The following is a 22194-nucleotide window of genomic DNA, read 5'->3' as shown; positions in this document are numbered from 1 at the left end:
AGCCAGGATGATCCTTAGAAGCAAGGATGGCGAGACTTCGTCTAACATGGCTTGGACATGTTTTCAGGGGGGACCAGCCCCTGAAGACGGACATCATGCTTGGTAAAGCAGACAGCAAAAAAGAGGAAGATCCTCAAGGAGATAGATTGACACAGTGGCTGCAACAACATGCTTAAGCATAAACAATTGTGAGAATGGCATTGGACTGGGCAGTTTTTTGTTCTGTGGTATATAGGGTCTATATAGGGTTGCTATGAATTGGAACTGGCACCTAACAACAGTAAAGACCCAAGAATAGCTAAGATGTACCTGAAGAAGAAGAATGTATGGTGACTTGATCTACTAGCTTTTCAAATGTCAGGACCTACAGAGCTACAGGAATTGAAACAGTATAATACTGAGCCAGACAAATTTACCAATGCAATGGAACAGCAAGAACTAAAACAGATTGTGTGTGTGTGTGTGTGTAAACCTGATATATGAAAGAGTTAGAGGTAAAGCATTCACTAAATTGTGCTATGATGGTGACTAGCTCTCCATACTGGAAATGTAAAATAAAATAAAAGTAGCTGAAATGATTTCCCCTTTTACAATGAACAATTTCAGACAAATTAAAAAGTTTAAATGCTTAATTGAGAAAGGGAAGGCTTTTGTGATAAAATATACAAGAATATATTTACAACCTTGGGGAAAGGAAAGATTTCTTAAACAAGATACATAAAAAAGGGTAAATCGCAAAGCAACTGATTATTAAATTTGATTTCATTATAAAAGCTACCATACAGACAGTGAAAAGGCCACATATCAAAAAAAGATATTTTCAATACATTTAACCAACCGCCAAACCATTATCATCTAGAATATATCAACTAATTTTAAAAGACAGACTCTTCCATGAAAAAGTAGATATAAGACAGATCAGGCATTTCACAACAGAGGAAGCACCAATGGCAAAGAAATATTTGGAGAGAGATTCACTCTCATTTTTATGTCCATAGCAACATAATTGGTAGTGGCTTAAAACTAAAATAAGCCCAAATGTTCATGGATAGGAGAATGGATAAATAAATTGTGGTGTATTCAAATAATATAATACCACACACAAATCCGTTGCCATCGAGTCAATTCCAACTGATAGTGATCCCATGGGACAGAGTAGAACTGCCACATAGAGTTTCCAAGGAGCGCCTGGTGGATTTGAACTGCTGACGTTTTGGTCAGCAGCTGTAGCTCTTAACCACTATGCCCCAAGGTTTCCATGCTGCATACAGCTAAATGCAAAAATGTTTATGATTCTTACAAAGTAAAAACAAAAGAACAAAAAAACATTTTGCTGAAAACAGCATTCAGTATAAGTACTTTACTTTTTATTAAGCAAAAACAAGCAAACTTTAAAAATTTTGCTTAAGGAGACATTCAAATGCAGTAAAAATATTTTTAGAAGGCAAAAGATTCATAAACACAAAATTTTGGAGAAGGTTAACCTTTGAAGGTAAAGCAGGAGTAGGAAGCAACCCAAGGTAGCCTCACCATCACTGGTAATATAATAATACTTTAGTTGAGGGGAAAGTTATTTTTACATTATGCTTTGTATTTTCTATAAAAATTATCCTTATTCTGTTTTATGATAAAATATTACGCAATTCTCTTTTAAATATGACCCTAATAATAAAATATTTATATCGAATTACCTTTTCATAAAATAAGACTTCTTTCATTTACAATACCTATTTTTTCATCATTCCTTTTAAAATTCCATCAAGACATGACAGAACAATTTTATACTACACAATATTTCCACGCCATACATATCAATAAGCTACTTATCTATCAACATACACATACATATATTATATATACTTACATCACACAGATTTGTGGTAATAAATTAAGCAAGAGTCATAACTTACCTAATGTAAGCCTATGAAGCAAGCAGCAACTGACTTCCTGGATTTTCTCATTAATAGGAAATGCTTTCATAGCTTCTACCACAATATTATAACACCTGACATTACCACTCATGAGGACTTCAACATTATTGCCTAAATTTAAAGAAAGCATAGTTATCAATAAGGTAATAATTTTCTCCTTTCATATATGCATACAAACACATCTTACGGATTGTAAATACAAGGCAGCATAATTGCTATTTTTCAACTTTTAGATATCATGTTCTATCAAATAGCTATGAAAAAATACTATGTTGTTCATTACTAATGTAATGAGATTTAGGACTCATTTTTAATATTATGAGGAAACTTCTTTGTTTCTGTTTCTTGGCTTAAAAGCTTAAGACAAAATTATGGGAAAATTCAAAGCGCTATTTTGTAAGTCTAAAGATGAAATGCCTCGACCATACGTTTTCAAATAAACTACTTTGTGGCCCTGTTTCCTAATGAGGTGCTGTCCATTGGACAATGGCTTTTATGCTGTTCCTTTTCCTTGAATTGGCAGAAGAAAAATCAAGATTATGTCACATAAACTATACCTGTTGTCATTGAATCATTTCTGACTCATAGCAACCTTATAGGACAGAGTAGAACTGCCCCCATAGGGCTTCCAAGGAGCGGCTGGTGGATTCGAACTGCTCTTAACCACTGCACCAGGAGGGTTCCTGTCAAACAATACTTAAACCCGCTGCCGTCGAGCCAATTCCAACTCATAGCGACCCTGTGAGACAGAGAAGAGCTGCCTCACAGGGTTTCCAAGCAGCGCCTGGTGGATTTGAGCTGCTGACCTTTTGGTTAGCAGCCGTAGCTCTTAACTACTACGCCACCAGGGTTTCCTGTCACATAATAGAAGAGCTGAAATCAGATATGGTCTATTTCCTGTTCATTACAGGAAGGCAACAGAAGAGCAGTAGGAGGCAGCAGAATCAAGTTTCCTGAAGGGTCTGAGACAGACAGGGAGGAAAAAGGATGGTGAGGAGGAGTGAGGTAAGAAAGGCATAATATTAAAATACATAATTAAGTGGCAACCACATGGAGAAAAAAAGAGAAAAGAATTCACTAGGAACAGCATTTAAGGAATAAAGAGACTGAATCCATGAATCTATATGGAGAAAACTAATTTTTATCTCTGAATGAAACAGTGACTATTCTTAAAGAAGAAGAAGCTATTGACTAAAACTTTCTTTCTCCTTCAACATAGCCAAACCTAACCATTTATTTTTCCCAAAAAATATTTGTACTGTTTAAGTTATATTAAGACATTAAATATAATTTCAATATTGTAATAATGAAAGGAAATGGCCTTTCAAGACAATTACCTGGTTTTATTCAGAATGGCAGACACGATTTCCTTTAAAACTGAAAGGCAAAGTTCTTTCAATCATAACCAGTGTTTAAAACTCTTGATTTCTTATTTTTTGGCACTTCTTACTTTGACCTTCACATTATGAGTCAACACATTTTAACTGGAGTTATGTCAGATGTGGGTGGAAAACAATGAATTCCAAAACCAGCCAACCCAAAATAAATAAATAACTATAGCCAAAGAAAAGTAAAATGAAGAATATATTCGTGTTGTTGGCAGTGGATGACTCAGAAATTTTTAAAAGTGCTGTATGTCCATTCTCTATTATTCAGTTCCACCTACTTTCAAGTGTTTAATTTCCTGTGGGTATGAAAATGATGTGATTTTATAAACATCACGAACTAAGGGCATTCTTTCACAAAGGTATTCAATTTTTGCCCTGCTACACTGAAGTCTCATATCTTCAGATTCCCATAAAACTTATACTGAAACCATATGTGCATATAGTGTGTGTATATATATATATATATAGCCAAACCCATCACCATCAATTCAATTTTGACTCAAAGTGGAACACACAGGACAGAGTAGAACTGCCCCATAAGGTTTCCAAAGAGCAGATGATAGATTCAAACTGCCGACATTTTGGTCAGCAGCCAAGCTCTTAACCACCGTGCCACCAGGACTACATACGTATAAACTACATATTATGTAGCAACATTGTTATGGGTTGAATTGTGTCCCCAAAAAGATATGTTGAAGTTTTAGGCAGTGGTACCTGTGAATCTGACCTTATTTGGAAACAGGGTCTTTGCAGACGGAATCAAGTTAAAATAAGGTCATACTGGATTAATGTATGCCCTAATCTGACTGGTGCCCTTCTAAGAAAAAGAGGACAGACAAAGATACACAGAGGAGAAGACCTTGTGAAGATGGAGGTAGAAACTGGAGTGATGCAACTACAAGCCAAGGAATGCCAACAACTGTTGGCAATTACCAAAAGCTAGAAGAGGTACGGAAGGATTCTTCCCTACCAATTTCAGAGAGAGCATGGCCCTGGGGACTTCTAGCCTCTAGGACTGTGAGAAAATAAATTTCCGTTGTTTTAAGCCACCAAGTTCATGGCACATTTTTACAGCAGCCCTAAAAAACTAATACACTATCAATTATCAATTATCAATAGTCAAAGATCACTTATTACACACCAAGTACTGTTCTATGTTCTTCACACTATTTACTCATTAATTCTCTCAACAACTTCACAAGTGTGAGAATTAAAATTTTTCTGTTGTTAACTGCCATCAGGTAGATTCTGACTCATGGTGACCCATGTGTGCAGAGTAAAACTGCTCCATAAGTTTTTCAAAGCTGTGAAAGCAGACTGCCAGGCCTATCTTCCAAGACACCTCTGGGTGAGATGGAACCCTCAACCTTTTGGCTAGTAGGCAAATGCTCACCCATTTACACCATCCAGGGACTTCTGGTAGAAAATATTACTAGTTAAAGCATATGTATATTGTGTACAAACCCAAACAGGTAATGCATGTAACACCAAATGTATAATGTGCACTTCAAAAAAGTAACAGAAGCTGAGGTATTATTTTAGCCCATTAACAATCACTGATAGAATACACGGCAAATTGATTTTTTTTTCTTTTTTGTGCAGTAAAACCCATGAAAGCAAGATGCTGTGTAAAGCAGAAACCTTTCAGACAAAGAAAATTCAAATATTTTCCACTAAGAGAGAACAACTGAAAAGCGAAAAACCCCATCAAAGGCGAAAACTTCTGAGACCCAGAAAAACAAGGCAGTCCCATCAAGTTCTGGCTCTCACAGTTTTCACTGTACTTCATGGGTGAAAAAGTGGCTAGATTTCAAAGCATCACTAAAATGCTAAACGAGTATTACAATAAAGTGTAAACTCCTGCCTGTGGTTTTTGAAGACCTTCATGATCTGTTTTTTTCTCTAGCCTCATCCACTGACTCTTCCCAAGCCCTTCTCAGGCTCCATCATCGAAACAGAAGCAGGCATTTGGGAATGTACACATACATATCCATACACGCATGCACTGGTGCACACGTGCACACACACACGTAAACACAGTTCACTGAGCTACTTTTACCTTCTCAAACTCTCTGTGCTCTCTGTCGTTCCAGACTCTTTACACTTACACTGCAAAGAATGCTCCCACCTCACCTCACACTCCCTCCACCCAAAGCTCTCTTCATAGGCCAAGTGTCTGCTAAAAGACCTTGCCTCACTCTTTGTCTGTTCTCATAATCCTACATACTTCTACCATCACCCTTTACACTGCTGCTTTATAATACAGTGTAATCATCTATGCACTTATTTGCATCCCCCACTGTAGTGTAAGCTCTGAAAAGGCAAGGGACATATATAGATTTCCCACTATTTCCTCAGCCTCAAACACAGACCCAGCTGCAGTAGGATCTCAATAAATGTAAATGAATTAAATGCATAAATAGACGAATGGGGTCACCAACCACAAATTTCTAAATTAAGAAAAATATTTTCAAAACATTCTCAGAAAGAGATACACTATAGCTTTTCAGATACAACAAGAAATCATGTATACAGGCTACTTACTAGGAATTGCTAGAGAATGCAAACAATGAAGTATATGAAGCACAATTTCTTCTTCATCTTTAAAATTTTTTAATGCACTCAACAATATCATATAATCTTTGTTCTCAATGAATTCAGTCAACTGCTCCTCCGAAACTAAAAATCAAAGATACAATGCTGATTAAGATTAAAAGTGATATGAAATTTTAATTATTCACAAATATTCCTGATATGAGACACAGAAACTTTCATATGCATGAATAAAAATATATTTCAGTAAAAGCCCTTCCTAAGAATTTTATAATGCCAGAAAAAAAAATCTATTAGCATTAAAATAATTTTGTTGGATACTGTTGAGTTGATTCCTACTCATAGCTACCCCATGCGACAGAGCAGAACTACCACATAAGTTTTCTTGGCTGTAATCTCTATGGAAGCAGATTACCAGGTCTTTCTCCCACAGAGCCACTGTGTGGTTTAAACTCCCAAATTTTTGGTTATTAGCAGAGCATTTAACCATTGAGTCATCAGGGCTCCTTTGACCTATATTTTTTGTTGTTGTTGTGCCATGGAGTGGATTCTGACTCATAGTGACCCTACAGGATAGAGTAGAACTGTCCCATAGGGTTTCTTAGGCTATAATCTTTATGGGAAAACTCTGGTGGCATAGTGGTTAAGAGCTATGGCTGCTAAGCAAAAGGTTGGCAGTTCAAATCCATAGGCACTCCTTGGAAGCCCTATGGGGCAGTTCTACTCTGTCCTCTAGGGTGGCTATGAGTGGGAATTGACTCAACAGCAATGTTTTGTTGTTGTTTTTTTTTTAATCTTTATGGAAGCAGGTCACCAGGTCCTTACACCCAAGGAACAGCTGGTGGGTTTAAACAGCTGAGTTTTCGGTTAGCAGCTGTTACGGATTGAATTGTCTCAACTTGGCTAGGCCAAGATTCCTAGTATTGTGTGGTTGTCCACCATTTTGTGATCTGCTGTGATTATCCTATGTGTTGTAAATCTTAACCTCTATGATGTTAATGAGGCAGGATTAGAAGTAGTTATGTTAATGAGGAAGGACTCAATCTACAAGATTAGGTTGTATCTTGAGTCAATCTCTTTTGAGATATAAAAGAGAGAATTGAGCAGAGAGGAGTGGGACCTCATGCCACCAAGAAAGAGGCACTGGGAGTGAAGCACATCCTTTGGACCCAGGGTCCCTGCACTGAGAAGCTTCTAGGCCAGGGGAAGGCTGTAGACAAGGACCTTCCCCCAGAGCCATAAGAGAAAAAGCCTTGCCCTGGAGCTGGTGCCCTGAATTTGGACTTCTCTCTTCCTAGACTGAGAGAATAAATTTCTGTTTGTTAGAGCCACCCACTTGAGGTATTTCTGTTATAGCAGCACTACATAACTAAGACAGCAGCTGAGCACTTAACTATTGCACCACCAGTGCTCCTTTTCACCTATATTAACCATTGCCATAGTCGATTCCAATTCATAGCAACCCTATAGAAAAGAGTAGAACTGTCCTATAGGGTTTCCAAGGAGCAGTTGGTGGATTTGAACTGCTGACCCTTTTGGTTAGCAGCCAAGCTCTTAACCACTGTGCCCCCAGGGCTCCTGACCTATATTAGTCACCCAATATTTTAAAATGTAAAAATATTAGTCACCAAACAGGCTTCCAAAAAACAAACTTATTTACAATTTAATTTGGGAGAGTTTAGAGAAAACTGAACAGTCACATAAGGTTGTGGACTAGAAGTGACTAGATTACACAATAATTAAAAGGGAGGACTTATTGACAGACTGTGAAGAACAGCTCAGCTAACTCGAATGCATCAATTCACAAGCCATGAACTGTAGCAAATGACAAGAAATTAGACTTTAGAATATTCCACCTTTAATGGTTTTCCATCAAACATCAAAAATTGTGATAATTCTCATAATTAGTCTTTTGATCAAGCCAATGAAATCTAGTGGAGTCATTTTAATGGTAGGAAACCTCAAAAACATGGCATGAAATCTGGTTTATCTAGCCTGAGAATGACATTAGCAAAAATGTTAGAAAATGCAGTGCTCATTGTGAGTTTTTAAGTAATAATCTGCATTAATTCTCCTGTTTTTTTTTTTTTTCAATTTCATACCAATGTGTCCATATACCAGCATAAAATGGGTTAGGCTCTTCTAATAATTGAGGGCTATCATGAAAATTTCTCATTTTATGGAACAATTTTCACAAACACGCTTTTCAAATTTTGAAAACTAACTTTTACAGTTGCCACTAAATCTTGGAGAAATTACTCTTTCTGGAGAAATCAGATATTTTTCTATTCTACATTTATTAGCATAATACTCTAAGCACTGGTTATATTTTCAGTGAATACGATTCTTCTTTTTAACATTCTCTGGGCCACCTTCACAAATCCTGACTGGTCCTCACAATGTTGGTGAGAAAGTGACTTCAGCCCCTCTTCCACAAATAAGAATTCACCCTTAAACTGCCACACAGAAGGTCTACACGACAGGCCCTGCCAGAAAATAGAACTTAAAGCTCTATTTTGAGGTTATCAAAAGTTTTGTTGCAAGAAATAACATTTATAGAAAGATAGTCTGAAGGACACACAGCTCATCCATTCCTCACTCACAGTAAACTCTCTTCTCCAGCAAGCCCGCTCACCAGGGAGCTGGGTACAAGGTCTACACTGTTCTGACTCTTCACAGAGTTGATTTCACTGAAGTGTACTTTGTATTCCTTGTGAGATGGGTGTGCTTTATCATCTCATCCAGGGAAACCCATGGGAGGATTTTCTCAAGTCTTCCATGAGACCAATTGCCTTAATAGGTTTACTTTTATCTCAAGAAACTTTTTAACCAATGATGACTTATTTCTTTGCCTGACAAGAGCTCAGAGCCAAATTTCTGGTTCACCCCTTTGCAAATATACAAGACCTTAAGTAGCAAATTTAGCTTAGCTTTATATTATTTTCCCTTCACTCATTTCCTTATCCATCTTTTCCTGAATATATTGTAACTCTCTATAAGCTCTTTAAGGAACGCTGATGGTACAAAAGTTAAGCACTTGGTTGCTAACCAAAAGGTTAGCAGAAAGATTAGGAGAAAGAACTGGAGGTTTGCTCCCATAAAGATTATAGCCTAGAAAATCCTTATGAGGCAGTTCTATTCTGTTACATGGGGTCACTATTTAGTGGAAATCAAGTTGAGGGCACCTAATAACAACAATGACATAAACTATTTAAAGTCTTTCTAGAATAAGACAAGGATTGAAACTTTATAAGGTCATCTATCCTATTCCTCAACCATGTCAAAGATCATGAAGATGGCAAAGGACTGGGCAACGTTTCCTTCTGTTGTACATTAGGTAACTATGAGTCTGAGCTGGCTCAGTGGCAACTAACAACAACATTCTATTCCTGGTACTGTCACAAACTAGAGTAGTAGCTGATAGAGACACAAGGCCCCCATAAGCAATTTTTATCCTAAACCTGTAGCACAATTAGCTCTTATAATGACACAAAAGGGGCTCTCAAAAGACAGTGGTAACTGAACTGTACTGTAACTAGCTATGTACCATTGGGCAGGTTGCTCACTTCCCCTCTCTGAGTCTCAACTTCCTCATCACGTCACAGTGGAAGGACTAAACAAAGGTTCCAACCAACCTACAATTACAGAGCCTTTAGCAATTTCTAAAATCTCTGGTGATGACTCAACACCATAAACCCAAATTTAACCTATGCTGGCTTCACAGTTTTATTTTTTCTTTCTTACCTCCCACTTATCTAATTTGGAAAGTGAACCTTATGCCTTGGTAAGCAATGGAAGAGTATCTACTACAATTACATGATTTATAACTCATGAACGAAATTCTCTTTACCAAAAACGAGCAACATTTCTGAATTAACCCTATTAACTACCTTTGAAGACAACTATTTCTTATTAAACAGTACAATTTTATAAATTCCATCCTATTATCATAATTATATTCTATTTTCCCTATTATAGGCCTTTTTTTCTTATATAAATTTCAAAACAAAGAATCTCAAATTTTTAAATACCTCTCTCAAAGAGCACATGTAAAGCCTTGCATCCAAGTTTCTGGACTTCGTCATTGGCTGGAAACATGCGCATGGCATCAAAAATTAACAAGAAAACATCATTTTCTTCATCCAATATCAGCAAAGTGATTTTACCTATTTTGAAGGGAACAGGTGACGTAAGTAAATAGCTGATTTAACATTTAATGTGTTAAGTTTTATATGTGAATCATGAATGGTTTATTGATTTTCTTTTTCATAAACCTCTTAATTGCCTCCAGTTGTTCAATCTATCAAGCTAGCAATCTTTCTAAATAACATAAATTCCCAGTTCACTTTACTATAATTCCATGATTTCCAGTCAATATCTCTAGCCTAGGTCTCTCACCCTAAATTCCTGAAACATTTCTATCTGCCTTTTAGAGAACACCATCTGAATGTCCCATGGGTACCCTAAACCTAGCCTACTCTTGTTCTTTATTTTAGTCAATGATAACATCATCAAATATTTACCCGAGAGGAAATACCATCTCTTCCATCTTCTATCCTACATCTTCCGCCCTCCCTCTCTTCTCATCCTCGGCCTAACCAACAAATCAACTCATTACCAAGTTCTTCACATCTACGTTTTAAACTGCTCAAAAACTCCTTTTGATGTCTCTCCACTCCCATTGTGTTCAGGACCTTATCATCTCTCACCTGGAATTCTATAACAAGTGCTTAAATGCTCTGCTTAGCCTAAACGTCTACCTAACTAGTTCATCCCCTGCATTGTATTTCTAAAACACAAATGTGATCCTGCAGCTCCATTCCTGAAATTTTCTAAGGCCCTCTCAAACTCATTGGTATGACAAGACCTTTCACAAACTGACAACGTGTATTTTATCAGCCTCATATCCTTTCTGGAGCCCCGCTGGCCCAGTGGTTCAGAGCTGTGGCTGCTAACCAAAAGGTCAGCAATTCAAATTCACCATTGGCTCCTTGGAAAACCTATGGGGCAGTTCTACTCTGTCCAGTAGGGTCTCTATGAGTCAGAATCAACTTGATGGCAATGAGTTTGCTTTTTTTTTTCATATCCTTTCACAATTACTTCAACTTCAATCATGCTAAACTCATTGCTCATCACTAAACTCTTTGATATCCCTTTGTACTTGCACTAGCTGTCTCCTCTACCTCAATGCCCTTGTCTTTTCTACATCAAACGTACTCCTACCATAATTAAAGAATGCACACAAATTGCACCTATTCTAGCAATAAATACAACAGTACCGGAATAGGAGTGGTAGTATTAGTAAGCCCTTTTATAGCACTAACATGTGCCAACACTGCTTGAAGCACTTTTTACTAATCTCATTTTGGAGATGAGAAAACTGAGGCACAGAAAGGGTAAGTAACCCAAATGGTTAAACAAGTAATAAGGGGAAGCACCAGATTACAATTTAGGCAGCTCATGTCTATGCCCAAATCCTACAGGTGAATTTAGCTGCACTCTCCTCTATCTTCCCATGATGGTTTTATTCATATCCATGTTATACTACTTTTCTCATTAAATTGCAAATATTTCTTTAAAAAAATTTTTCTTTTTTAAATCTCTCTATCTATTTATGGAAACCTTGGTGGCTTAGTGGTTAAGAGCTATGGCTGCTAACCAAAAAAGGCTGATAGTGGGAATCCACCAGCCACTCCTTGGAAACCGTATGGGGCCATTGTACTCCGTCCTATAGGATCGCTATGAGTTGGAATTGACTCGACGGCAGCGGGTTTGGTTTGGTTTTCTACCTATGTAGTCCAGTTCAGTAGCCTCTAGTTATATGTAGCTATTTAAATTTAAATGTAAATTACTTGAACTGGCCAAAGCAACCTCTCTATGCTTCAGTGTTCCTCTCATAGCGAACAAAGATGGAATACCTATCTCAAGGACTGTTTGGGAGATTAGGTTTTATAAACCATGTGAACCATTTTACTGTGCCTCACAAATAGTAAACACTCAAGAAGAAATGACATATACTTTCAAAATATCACTATTATATCATACCCTAGGAAATATAGAAAACAGAGACATACATGGGAAAGATGTAATGATGAGGGCATGAATAGCCAACAAGCTAGTGAGAATGTGAGATGTGAGACCAGATTTGGGGGAAAAAGCTGGGGCTATCAGTACAGATTTGGGAGAAAGATATAGAGTGATGTTTAAAGCCAAGATATTGAATGGGATTTTCTGAGAGCAAAAGTATACAGATAAGAGATAAGGAGAAAAGATGCAAATAGAATTTTAGAAATCATCAAGCTAGGTTCTATTATGTTATGATCTTTAAAAAATGTTAAAACACATCTAGTAAATGGTTTCAATTAATTTTTTTAATTTGAGTCAACATTAGAAAATATGTATGTGTGTACATTACCTGAAGTTAGGAGGAGATCTAAGGCCTTCAGTCCAACTATTGACAGGTTTACATTGGTATTGTGAACTGTTAACATTTTAAGAATCAATCTAGAGTTAAAAAAAGAAATAGACATGAGTTAAATATATTCTGAGGTTTCCTTATTTAAATTTTGTTTTTTCTCACTTATTTTTATTAGTATCATTATATTTAAATCCTCATAGTTAAGCTCATGTATTTATTTGTTTATTTTTGTTCCTCTAAACCTAAACCAGGCTTAGGAAAATTAACAAAGAACTATTATGAGTCTCAATAAAAAAGTTATAAGTACTGTTTATTTTCCCCTAAATCTCCAAGTTCAATTATTATGTCTAAAATAATCATAAGAAATTATATACATCAAGAGAGCAAGCTCATTTTTATGTGATGTAAACTTAAAAATTATGTTATACATGTTGATGTATTAAAATACAGAGATGTAATAAAGACGTTAGTTTGCATGTGTAAATTAAGAATCCATTTGAATATTTAAATTAGCATAACCTCTTTTGAAATAGAAATTGATAATATTTTATATTAGAAAATGAGCCCAGTATATCAAGAGTAATCAGTCAGTTCAAATTCATAAGATTTTAATCCCTGAGTTATCAATTGGCTTTATACTGCTGGGAGAAAACAGCCCTGAGGCTTCCAAGCTGCACTTACATTCAAGAAACTTGCCCCACGGCATTTGGCCAGGGAAACACTAAACAACCCCCTTCCTTGGACTCTCCATCAACTTTTCTCCTACTTACTCTGCTCCTGCCACTCCACAATCCACCATTCACACTATTCTTGACTTCATCACCGCAGAAGATTTAGTAGTAGGAGCCCTGGTGGCACAATTGTTAAAGTACTGGTCTGCTAATCAAAAGGTCGGCTGTTTGAACCCACAAGCAGCTCCCAGGGAGAAAAGATCTGGCGATCTGCTCCCATAAAGATCACAGCCCAGGAACCCTTGTCAGGTAGTTCTACCCCATGAGATGGAATCGACTCAATGGCAAACAACAATAGTATGAGCCTTTGGGGGGAAATGCGATTTGTTTTAAAATAATTTTTTTTTTCTGGAAATGACCTGATATGCTCCACCACTGAAGAGGTATGACAATCTTGTTCACAAGCTTCTTGCTTCTGGCACAGAAAAAGACTCGTTATCAAGTCAATTCTGGCTCATACGATCCACGTGTTACAGAGTAGAACTGCCCCACAGGGTTTTCTTGGCTGCAGTTTTTATGGAAGCAGATTGCCAGGCCTTTGTTCTACAGTGCCACTTGGTGCGTTCGAACTGCCAACCTTCAGGTTAATGGTCCAGTAAACCGTTTGCACCACCCAGGGGCTTTTCCGGCATAGAAAGGTCTCTCTATGCCAGTCTTTCTCTCTTCTTGTATAGAGTAGAGGCATAATAAATATTTGATGAAGAGAGAATGAATGAATGAATGAATCTACTTGTAGAAATGTTTATGTAATTTAATTTGAAAGAATGATTTCTACCAAGATATAACTAGGTCAGTTTTCCACCACTTCTTAAGGTTATAGATTAGCTAAGCATTGGGGAATCTTAGAAATTCTCGACCACACCAAGGGATATTTAAGTTACAATTGCTAATTACAGATGTAATTTGGGGTAATTGTTTACTAAATACTGTTCTTTAGAACTGACTTATAGAATTTCAGGGATTAGTTTGGTGATGACAACACACATTAATTGTAAGCACGCTTTTTTCTTGTATATAGCATATATAAGGAGCCCTGGTGATGCAGTGGTCAAAGAGATGGACTGCTAACCGAAAGCTTGGCAGTTTGAAACCACCACTGGCTCTGTGGAAGAAAGACATGGCAGCCTGCTTCTGTAGAGATTTATCACCTCAGAAACCCTATGGACTTGGTATGAGTCGGAATCAACTTGACGGCAGTGGGTTTTTGGTATGTAGTATATGTACTTCACAAGCAAAGTACCATCGGAAGCAACATATGTTCACAATTTCCATCACTGTGGTAGAGGAAAGTCACATTAGGTATAAGGAACACTTAAGTTAATGACAGAGAAATTTTTTAAAATGTTAAGAAACAAAGTTATTCAAAAAGAATTTTCCCAGAAAAACTTTTCTTAATTAATTATTTTTTACTGAAATTGTCTCATTTAGAAGTCATTCTGTTGCAAACTACAAAAACAGAGCTGGTAAAACAACTATCAAGATTTAACTGCAGATCTGCTGAAAGGTAACTTCCCCTTTTTTCTTCTTTTTGAAAGCTGTAGTTTAAAATTTCTAAATATGTATGTATGAATATACATAAATGTACTATTAAAAGGCAGTAAATCACAAAGTTTTAAATTCCTACATACAGAACTAACTTTTCAGTCCCCATATTCTTGGTAGAACAGTGGTTTTGTATCTATTGGTTCTACTATTTAAAAAAAAAATCTCCTTGGTCTGAATTTATAAGTAGTCATCAAAAATTGATACCTTAACCAATTGTATACTTGGATTTTTTTCCAAAAAACTACAATAATAACTTTTCTTCCTGTTAGTAATAATTTTAACCTTAGATTTAGGGGAAAAATATTTAAATCCTGAATAAGTAATTAATATGATTACCTAACAGAATTTTTTTGGCTCCCTTTCTATGTTCTATTCTGTATTAAAGTAACAGCACCTTCCCTTTTACATCAAATGGTAGTTTTGGTAATTCAATTACGTGGCTTACTTCAGAGTTTAAATGTAAATCATTGGTTCAGGGGAAAAAAAAACTGTATTTTAAAGGTTTTTACCAGGTTCACTTTGTATTGCAAATATAATGTATCGAGGGAAATGCTGTGACATTCCTAGATAAACAGTCAATGTAATTTATTCTTACACATCCATCATACTTACTGGTGAACACCAAGGACTTCCCAATCATGTCCAATATCCTGGGGTCCCATTAAGTTCTGCATTGTAGCTGGAGAGATTTCTATTAACTTGCATAGAAGTGACCAACCCACCTAAGATAAAGACAATATTCACATCTTTTAAAGGATTTTAATATGCTAATGGCATATATTCAGTCAAACAAGAATCTCTTCATTGTTAGTGAAATCTGTGACCACAACATTTTTAAATGATTATTTTAAAACAAAACTATAACATAGAATATCTACTTAGAAACAAAGCAAGCCATATACTTAGAAAGTATCTGACTAAAAAAAAATACCAAAAGATCATACAAAAATATTACAACATTTCTGAATCATGAAGCAAACAGATATGCCTATTGTCTAGATAAAAACTACATAACAAAAAACAGTTTTAGGGGACTTGCCAAGGTTATTAAGTGTAATAACGGTTATAATCAACCTTAGTACTTTTTAAGTCATAGCTATCTGACAGAATTTCTTCTAAATAGTTACAATTTTAATTATAGGAAAAAATGAAGTGGCTTGGAATGGAAGGTTAGGGGAAGTTGGAGATATTAGTGGTGAAAGTGTAAGTTATTATCAGGAATGACTTCCTCTAGTAATAGAGCTAGACTAACTGTGGCAAAAGAATGATTGTTGTTGTTAACTGTCATCAAGTTGCCCCTGAATCATGGTGTCCCAGATTGGACCATTGTGACACACAGAGTATTCGGTGGCTGATTTTTTGGAAGGTGGTTGTGAGACCTTTCTTCCTAGTCCATCTTAGTCTGGAAGCTCCACTAAAACCTGCTCAGCATCAGCGTCATAGCAACACCCAAGCCTCCACTGACAAACTGGTAGTGGCTGCTCATGAAGTATATTTGCCAAGAATCAGATCTGGGTCTCCTGCATGGAAGGTGAGATTTCTACCACTGAAACACCAAAGTCTTAAGTCCAATGATTAATGGACTACAATATAGACAGGAGGTGGAATCCCTCAGTGGCCCCCTTTAGATTTCTTTAGAACATATAAATATGAGCTGATGAGGTCTAGAGTTGATTACAAACGTCCCTTGTCTCTTTTACATTCTCAAAAAAATAATGATCTTATTAATGCCTTTTTTTTTATATTTTTGGTCCATTTACATTTGATGGCAATTTGAATGAGTTGGTCTCCACCAACAGGGGGGAGGGGAAATGGAGATAAATGTTAACCCACTCCGTCTACTGTATATTCTTCTCTAAATTTAAAGAATCTTCAATTCTTTCTATTACCTTATAGAACTGTACTTGATATGGCCAGGAACAAATAAAAACAGAAAATGCATATATATAGTATCTAGAAATTAATGAAGATGTGTCTAAGTGTGAGATGCACAATAAGTACCAACACGATATAAATCCTGAAAATGGTATTCATTGTGAGCTAGAATTACTCAGAGAACGATTTAATATGGAAGAAGTAGATTTGAGTCAAATTTCAAAAGAATTATAAATTTAAATTACAAATTTGGTCTTAGAAAGTATAGAAATTGAACCTACTAAAATTGATTTTCATTTGCCTTCATAAGCATGTGCAAGCTGGACAATGAATAAGGAAGACTGAAGAAGAAGTGATGCATTTGAATTATGGTACAGGTGAAGAATATTAAATATACCATGGGTTGCCAGAAGAATGAACAAATCTGTCCTAGAAGAACAGCCAGAATGTTCCTTAGAAGTGAGGATGGCGAGACTTCATCCCATGTACTTTGGACATATTATCAGGAGCGACCAGTCCCTGAAGAAGGACATCATGCTTGGTGAGTTAGAGGGTCAGTGAAAAAGAAGAAGACCCTCAACGAGATGGATTGACACAGTGGCTGCAACAATGGGCTCAAACATAGCAACGATTCTGAGGATGGTACAAGACGAGGCAACGTTTCATTCTGTTGTCCACGGGGTTGCTGAGTCAGAACCAACTCAACAACACCTAACAACAAAATTGATAACTAGGAGCAGAGTGAGGTATTAAATTTTCAAGGACTGCTACGGGTGGTGGCGTGGGAGGACTATTGCCAGACAAGACTGAATGCATAAGTGGTGTTGGAGGGACACAGAGAGCTGAATGACAAGAGGAAGAATTTATGTGCATTCAATAAGGAATAGTGGCACCTAGAGCCCTATAAGTTCTTTACTTGCTTATGGGAGTAAACAAAAAGTAAGCAAGGGACATTTTACCAAGATAAAAAAAGATTACGTGAGATCTCAACAGAATATTATTTCTGCATCTTTTCCATATCGTGCATGAATTGCTTTACTTTGTCACGGTTTCCTTTTAAATAATTTCAAATTGCTTGAAAAGTCAACATCTGACACCTATTTTTACCTTATATTTAACTAAGACATCCTCCTTCAGTTAAGCTGAACAGGCATTGGCAATCCAGCTGTCATAGAAACTGACTATTCTGGTGCTTTCATAAAATACACTGAGATTTTTTTTTCCCCAAGAGTTTAAGAAAAATGACATTCTAAACAGCTTCTGGGGACAAAAATCACACTGGATGCTAAACTCATCTCAACCTGCATGGCTGACTTAGGGAGAAAATCTGTTTTTGTTTTTGTTTCGTGAAGCAGCAGCATCAGTAATTGCTTTGCAAAAAGGTTCAGACAACTGAGCTTTCAGTCACTATGTGGAGCTTCTACGATTAAACAATCTCTGGCAGCAAAGCAGAGGTAATAATTGATCCATTAGTCTTCAATTAAGAGCTTATCTTTCAAAAAGAGGTTTCCATCCTACACAGTTACAATACAATTGAATTGGTAGTTTCACTTTATTATAATTATTCTGTAAATTCAAGCATCTAATTAGTATACACTGGGAAAGATTTTAGCATTAAAGATAACTTTAGTCATTTTCATTTATTTTGCTCCCCTTCTCTAAAACTTGAAACTGTGTGGATAAAGAAAACATAAAATTGAGAAGCACAGACAATAAGTTAAAATGATCAGATGGCTGCCAGGAAAAGAAAATTACAAGGCAGCTAGCCTGTCAATTCTCTAAAGATTGTCATTTATTAAATTGCATTAATAAAACATGAAAAGGCCTCAAAAATACAAATTCAGAGTCTGGAGTATCATGATAAATGACTTCTGAAAGTCTTTTTTTTTTTTTAAAGCGCATTTACCATAACGCCTTTAGTTCATCATTGAACTTCTGACTCATAGTGATAGTATATACGTAATGTTTTCACTAGCTGTTTTTTTTTTTTTTTTTTAGTTTTTTTTTTAGGAGTAGATCGCCAGATTCTTCTTCCTAGTCTTTCTCAGTCTGGAAGCTCCTCTGACACTTGTCCACCATGGGTGACATCGCTAGTATTTGAAATACCAGTGGTACAGTGTCCGGCATTACAGCAACATGCAAGCCACCACAGTACAACGAACTGACAGATGAATGGTGGTTCATCATTAAGAGCTTTTAATTTAGCACTTCTAAACAATTCAACATAAAAAATAATAATTACACTAGCCAATGAGAAGAAATTTATAAAAAAAAAAAGTTCTTCCCTTTAAGTGCAGTATCAAAATGTCAGTAGAGAGACCTGTTTCTACATCCCTTTGATAAGAGTGATGTGAATCAAAAATTACAATGTTTCTGTGCCTAGTATGGCCACAGTGGTTGTACCAAAACATTGTGCTTTTGTACTTGCTTACATGAAAAGTCTGTGATATTCAGAAGCCGTGGACAGTATGACGGAAGAGGCTTCAAAGTTACGAGAAGACTTGAGTTAAAGTCTTGGCTCTGCTACTAGCTGGGTGATCCCAAATAAGCCATTTCCTCTTGCTGAGCTTTTATGAGAGGAAATTATCCAGTGAGATTTCTGAACAGGCAATGGTATCAAATGATATAATATATACAATGCCCTTTGCAGGCTTAGATGGTGCTATAATTAATAATTCTATTCCATTAAATTATCAAATCAGAAGACAATTCCTTACTTCCCTCCATATTTTGTCTCTAGTACCTACTGGGCCAGAATATTGAGTGATACTCATAGCTACTACAGAATAGTGTGACTCAGGTTTGGGCAGTTTCTAAAGTGAAGAAGAATCAGATGGGAAGTATGTTCAGGTTCCCTTGGGGTCTCAAGCCTATCATGGCTTGCTCTGGACTCTGTAGACCAAAGCCCACCTAGGATCCCATTGTCCTGAGTGGTACTGAGCAAGGTGACTCTGCCAGGCAGAGTCCAGGAATGGAGGCTGCCAGAACCAGTCACATGAACATGGAGGCGAGGGAAATGGGGGTAGGTGGGTGGAGAGCAGCAAACACGGTGGACCAGTGCCTAAAATGTGATTCATGTTCCATGGGCAAATTCAGACCTCGAGTGCTAAAAAGAGCAAGCATCCTTATCATGCCTCTAGCTTTTCTTGGTTTTGTTTAATAGTAGCCAGGAAATCAATAGTCAGATGGAAAACATTTCATAGTTGAAGAAAAATAAAAGAAACCATTTATCCCAGATATGAATGTGCTTATATAAAAGAAGTTAGATACTTAGTATCAGACATAGCTGATATAGAGATAGAGACAAAGATACATAAACACAATGACAGAGAGAGAGAATTCTTACCCCTGTGTGGCATCTCAATTAGACAGGAAGAAATACTGGCTTTCTGTCTACACCTCCACAGAATTCAAAGTTTAATTTTATTTTCCATCAGGACTTTACAGATGACAAAGCTCATTTCAGTTCCCCAAATCTCAAAAGGAAGTTATCACCTTAGTCAGAAATTTGTTTTTACCGTAAATCATTCTTACTTACCATCTTAGGTTTCACTTTTTAATATACCTAAGATATACTAACTCGATTTTTTGAGTTTCCTATGACACCGATTCTAAAAATTTCAGTTTTATATTCAGTTTACATGGGAACACAAAAAATAAACATATAGGGGAATCCTAAAACATCACTTTCATTAGACACAAGGCAAACTTTAAAAAGGCTAGGTACTTCACTGTCTTCAAACTAAAATTTTTTTAAAAATCTCTGAAACCTATGAGAATTTGCCAGTTACTTAATTGTGTTTTATTACTGTTAATTATTCCCCTTTCCCAAACTATTGGCAATGGTGTCAAATCTAGGACATAGCTCTGCACTGGGAAAATCCTAAGAATAATTCAGTCTAAACACCCTGAAACTCATCTAGCCAGTAACAGAGTACCTCAACCCATTACTATTCTCCCCAGCCCCCAACCACGTTCTGCCAGTCAGTTTTATTAAGTTACCTTTTAATGACATTCTTGGAACTCCGGGCAAGCACTTTTACACAGTTAACATTAGATAAAGATTTGACAATACTCTCATCTTAAAATCACTGTCAGAGGTTCATCAAGCCAAATCTCAGAAATAACCAGGAACTCCAGGTATATAACTTTGACAGAAAAACATCGCTTTCCAAAAAGAAAGGGCGAAAGGGCAGAATGAAAGCAGCTCCTTACCTGCTGCACACCCGCGACTCTTATGTAGGAGTCCAGGACGATCAACAGAGGCACGTGGATATTTTTGCCTTGAAATAACTTGGAGGCTGGAAAAGAAGGGGGTGAGGGGAAAGAAGCAAAGTCAGTCACAATTCACAGCAGCCCTTTAATGTCCCAAAAAGGGGGGGAAGCAAATACGAGGTGAGCTCAAGATCTTCCTGGAATTCTCAGCTCCTTTCCGCTTTAAGGAAAGGAGTAGGGAGTTTGAGGCTTCTCAGGAGTCCTGGACTGAGCAGCTCCAAAGGGCAAGGGAGAAAGTTTGCAAAAAGGGGTGAGGGTGGAGGGAATCATTCCCTAGTGATTACCGTGGTCGGCGTACGTCAACACCAAAATATCCTCCAGGATTTGGACCAGCGTCTCAATCTGTTTTCCTTCCTGGACATTGTTCAGCCTGACTATTAACTTCTTCAGAGTTTCCTCGTCCTCCTCCTCGCACCCCTGACAGCTGCCACTGGCCATGATGGCCCCTGCTGTGTATCCGCTGCCCCTCCGGGCAAGGAGGCCCGCTGCTCAGACAAGGGGCTGGGGCTTAGGCCACTGTTCCGGGCAAGTACAGCTCACTGCTGGCAGCCCGTACGCCCCATGGGCACCCGCTCCGGCCTGTTTATGAGAAAGGCGGCGTCTCCACGCCCTGCGCTCCCCTCCCTCTCCTCGAGCCTTCCTCCTCCGCCGCCCAGGCCCCAAAAATGAGCTCGGTGGCCTGCGAGAGGCTGGTAGAAAGCTGAACCGTGGCACGGCTGCCGAGGCGGGGCTCCAGGGGGGGCCGGCCAGACGACTGTGGCCCCGGAGCCCACTGCGCTGGGAACCCCCGGGCGGGCGCCGCCTCCTTGGCCCGATCTGATCCCACTCGCCGAGGCAGTGCAGCAAGGGAGTCGCGCAGGAAGAAACTGACTCAGCGGAGTCCGCCAAGTGCCCCAGACCCGGAGTCCTGCAGCGGTGGGGAGGAGGCTTACAGCCTGCAGCCGGCAGGTTACGGTCCCAGACCGGCCAACCCGGGCTCCTTTGGGCCCACGGAAAGTGGGATCTCAGAAGAGGAAAATGAAAGCCGCCTATTTCCAGATCTGAGAATAGAAATCAGGGCTTTGGGAAAAGAGGACACCGCCCAGTCGGCCCCTTTTAGGGCAACATTCTCTTTAGGGTTCCACCTACAGGGAGATGCATTAATTTCTCCGCAAGGATGGAGATGTTAGCAGTCAAAATTTGCCTAGCTAAATTCTTTTTTTGTGATTGTTGTGCGTGGAGATAAAAGGTGCTTTTTCTGTTATTTGAAAATCTGGTTGCCAAACCAAAAAAAAAAAAAAAACACCAAACCCATTGCCTTGAAATCCATTCTGAGTCATAGCGACCCTATAGGACACAGTAGAACCGCCCCATAGGGTTTCCAAGGAGCGGATGGTGGGTTCCAACTGCTGACATTTTGGTTAGCAGCCAAACTCGTAACCACTGCGCTGCCAGGGCTCCAAAAGGCCACTAAAAATACCTTGAAATTTTGTGTTTGC

General features: G+C 37.8%; 1 protein-coding gene across 5 annotated transcripts in view; it reads right to left on the bottom strand.

The window, feature by feature from the left end:
• Nucleotides 1–21763, bottom strand: part of LRRK2 (leucine rich repeat kinase 2) — a 158551-nt gene extending 136788 nt beyond the window's left edge. For 4 of the 5 annotated variants that reach the window (XM_049882826.1, XM_049882827.1, XM_049882829.1 and 1 more), the window contains exons 1-7: nt 21001–21763; nt 20657–20742; nt 15179–15288; nt 12288–12376; nt 9904–10038; nt 5864–5998; nt 1911–2042 (exon numbers count right to left, since the gene is read on the bottom strand). In XM_049882826.1, coding sequence (XP_049738783.1) covers nt 1911–2042; nt 5864–5998; nt 9904–10038; nt 12288–12376; nt 15179–15288; nt 20657–20742; nt 21001–21154 — 841 coding nt within the window. In that variant the 5' untranslated portion in view covers nt 21155–21763. Of the gene's footprint in view, nt 1–1910; nt 2043–5863; nt 5999–9903; nt 10039–12287; nt 12377–15178; nt 15289–16838; nt 16961–20656; nt 20744–21000 lie in introns of those variants that run through there. The other variant, XM_049882828.1, reaches the window with a different exon arrangement.
• Nucleotides 21764–22194: the final 431 nt, after the last annotated feature.

The sequence above is a fragment of the Elephas maximus genome, chromosome 4 (genome assembly GCF_024166365.1).
Source record: "Elephas maximus indicus isolate mEleMax1 chromosome 4, mEleMax1 primary haplotype, whole genome shotgun sequence".
NCBI classification, from domain to species: domain Eukaryota; kingdom Metazoa; phylum Chordata; class Mammalia; order Proboscidea; family Elephantidae; genus Elephas; species Elephas maximus.
The sequence above is the reverse complement of the archived record's forward strand: the minus strand, read 5'-3'. Positions and strand labels throughout refer to the sequence as shown.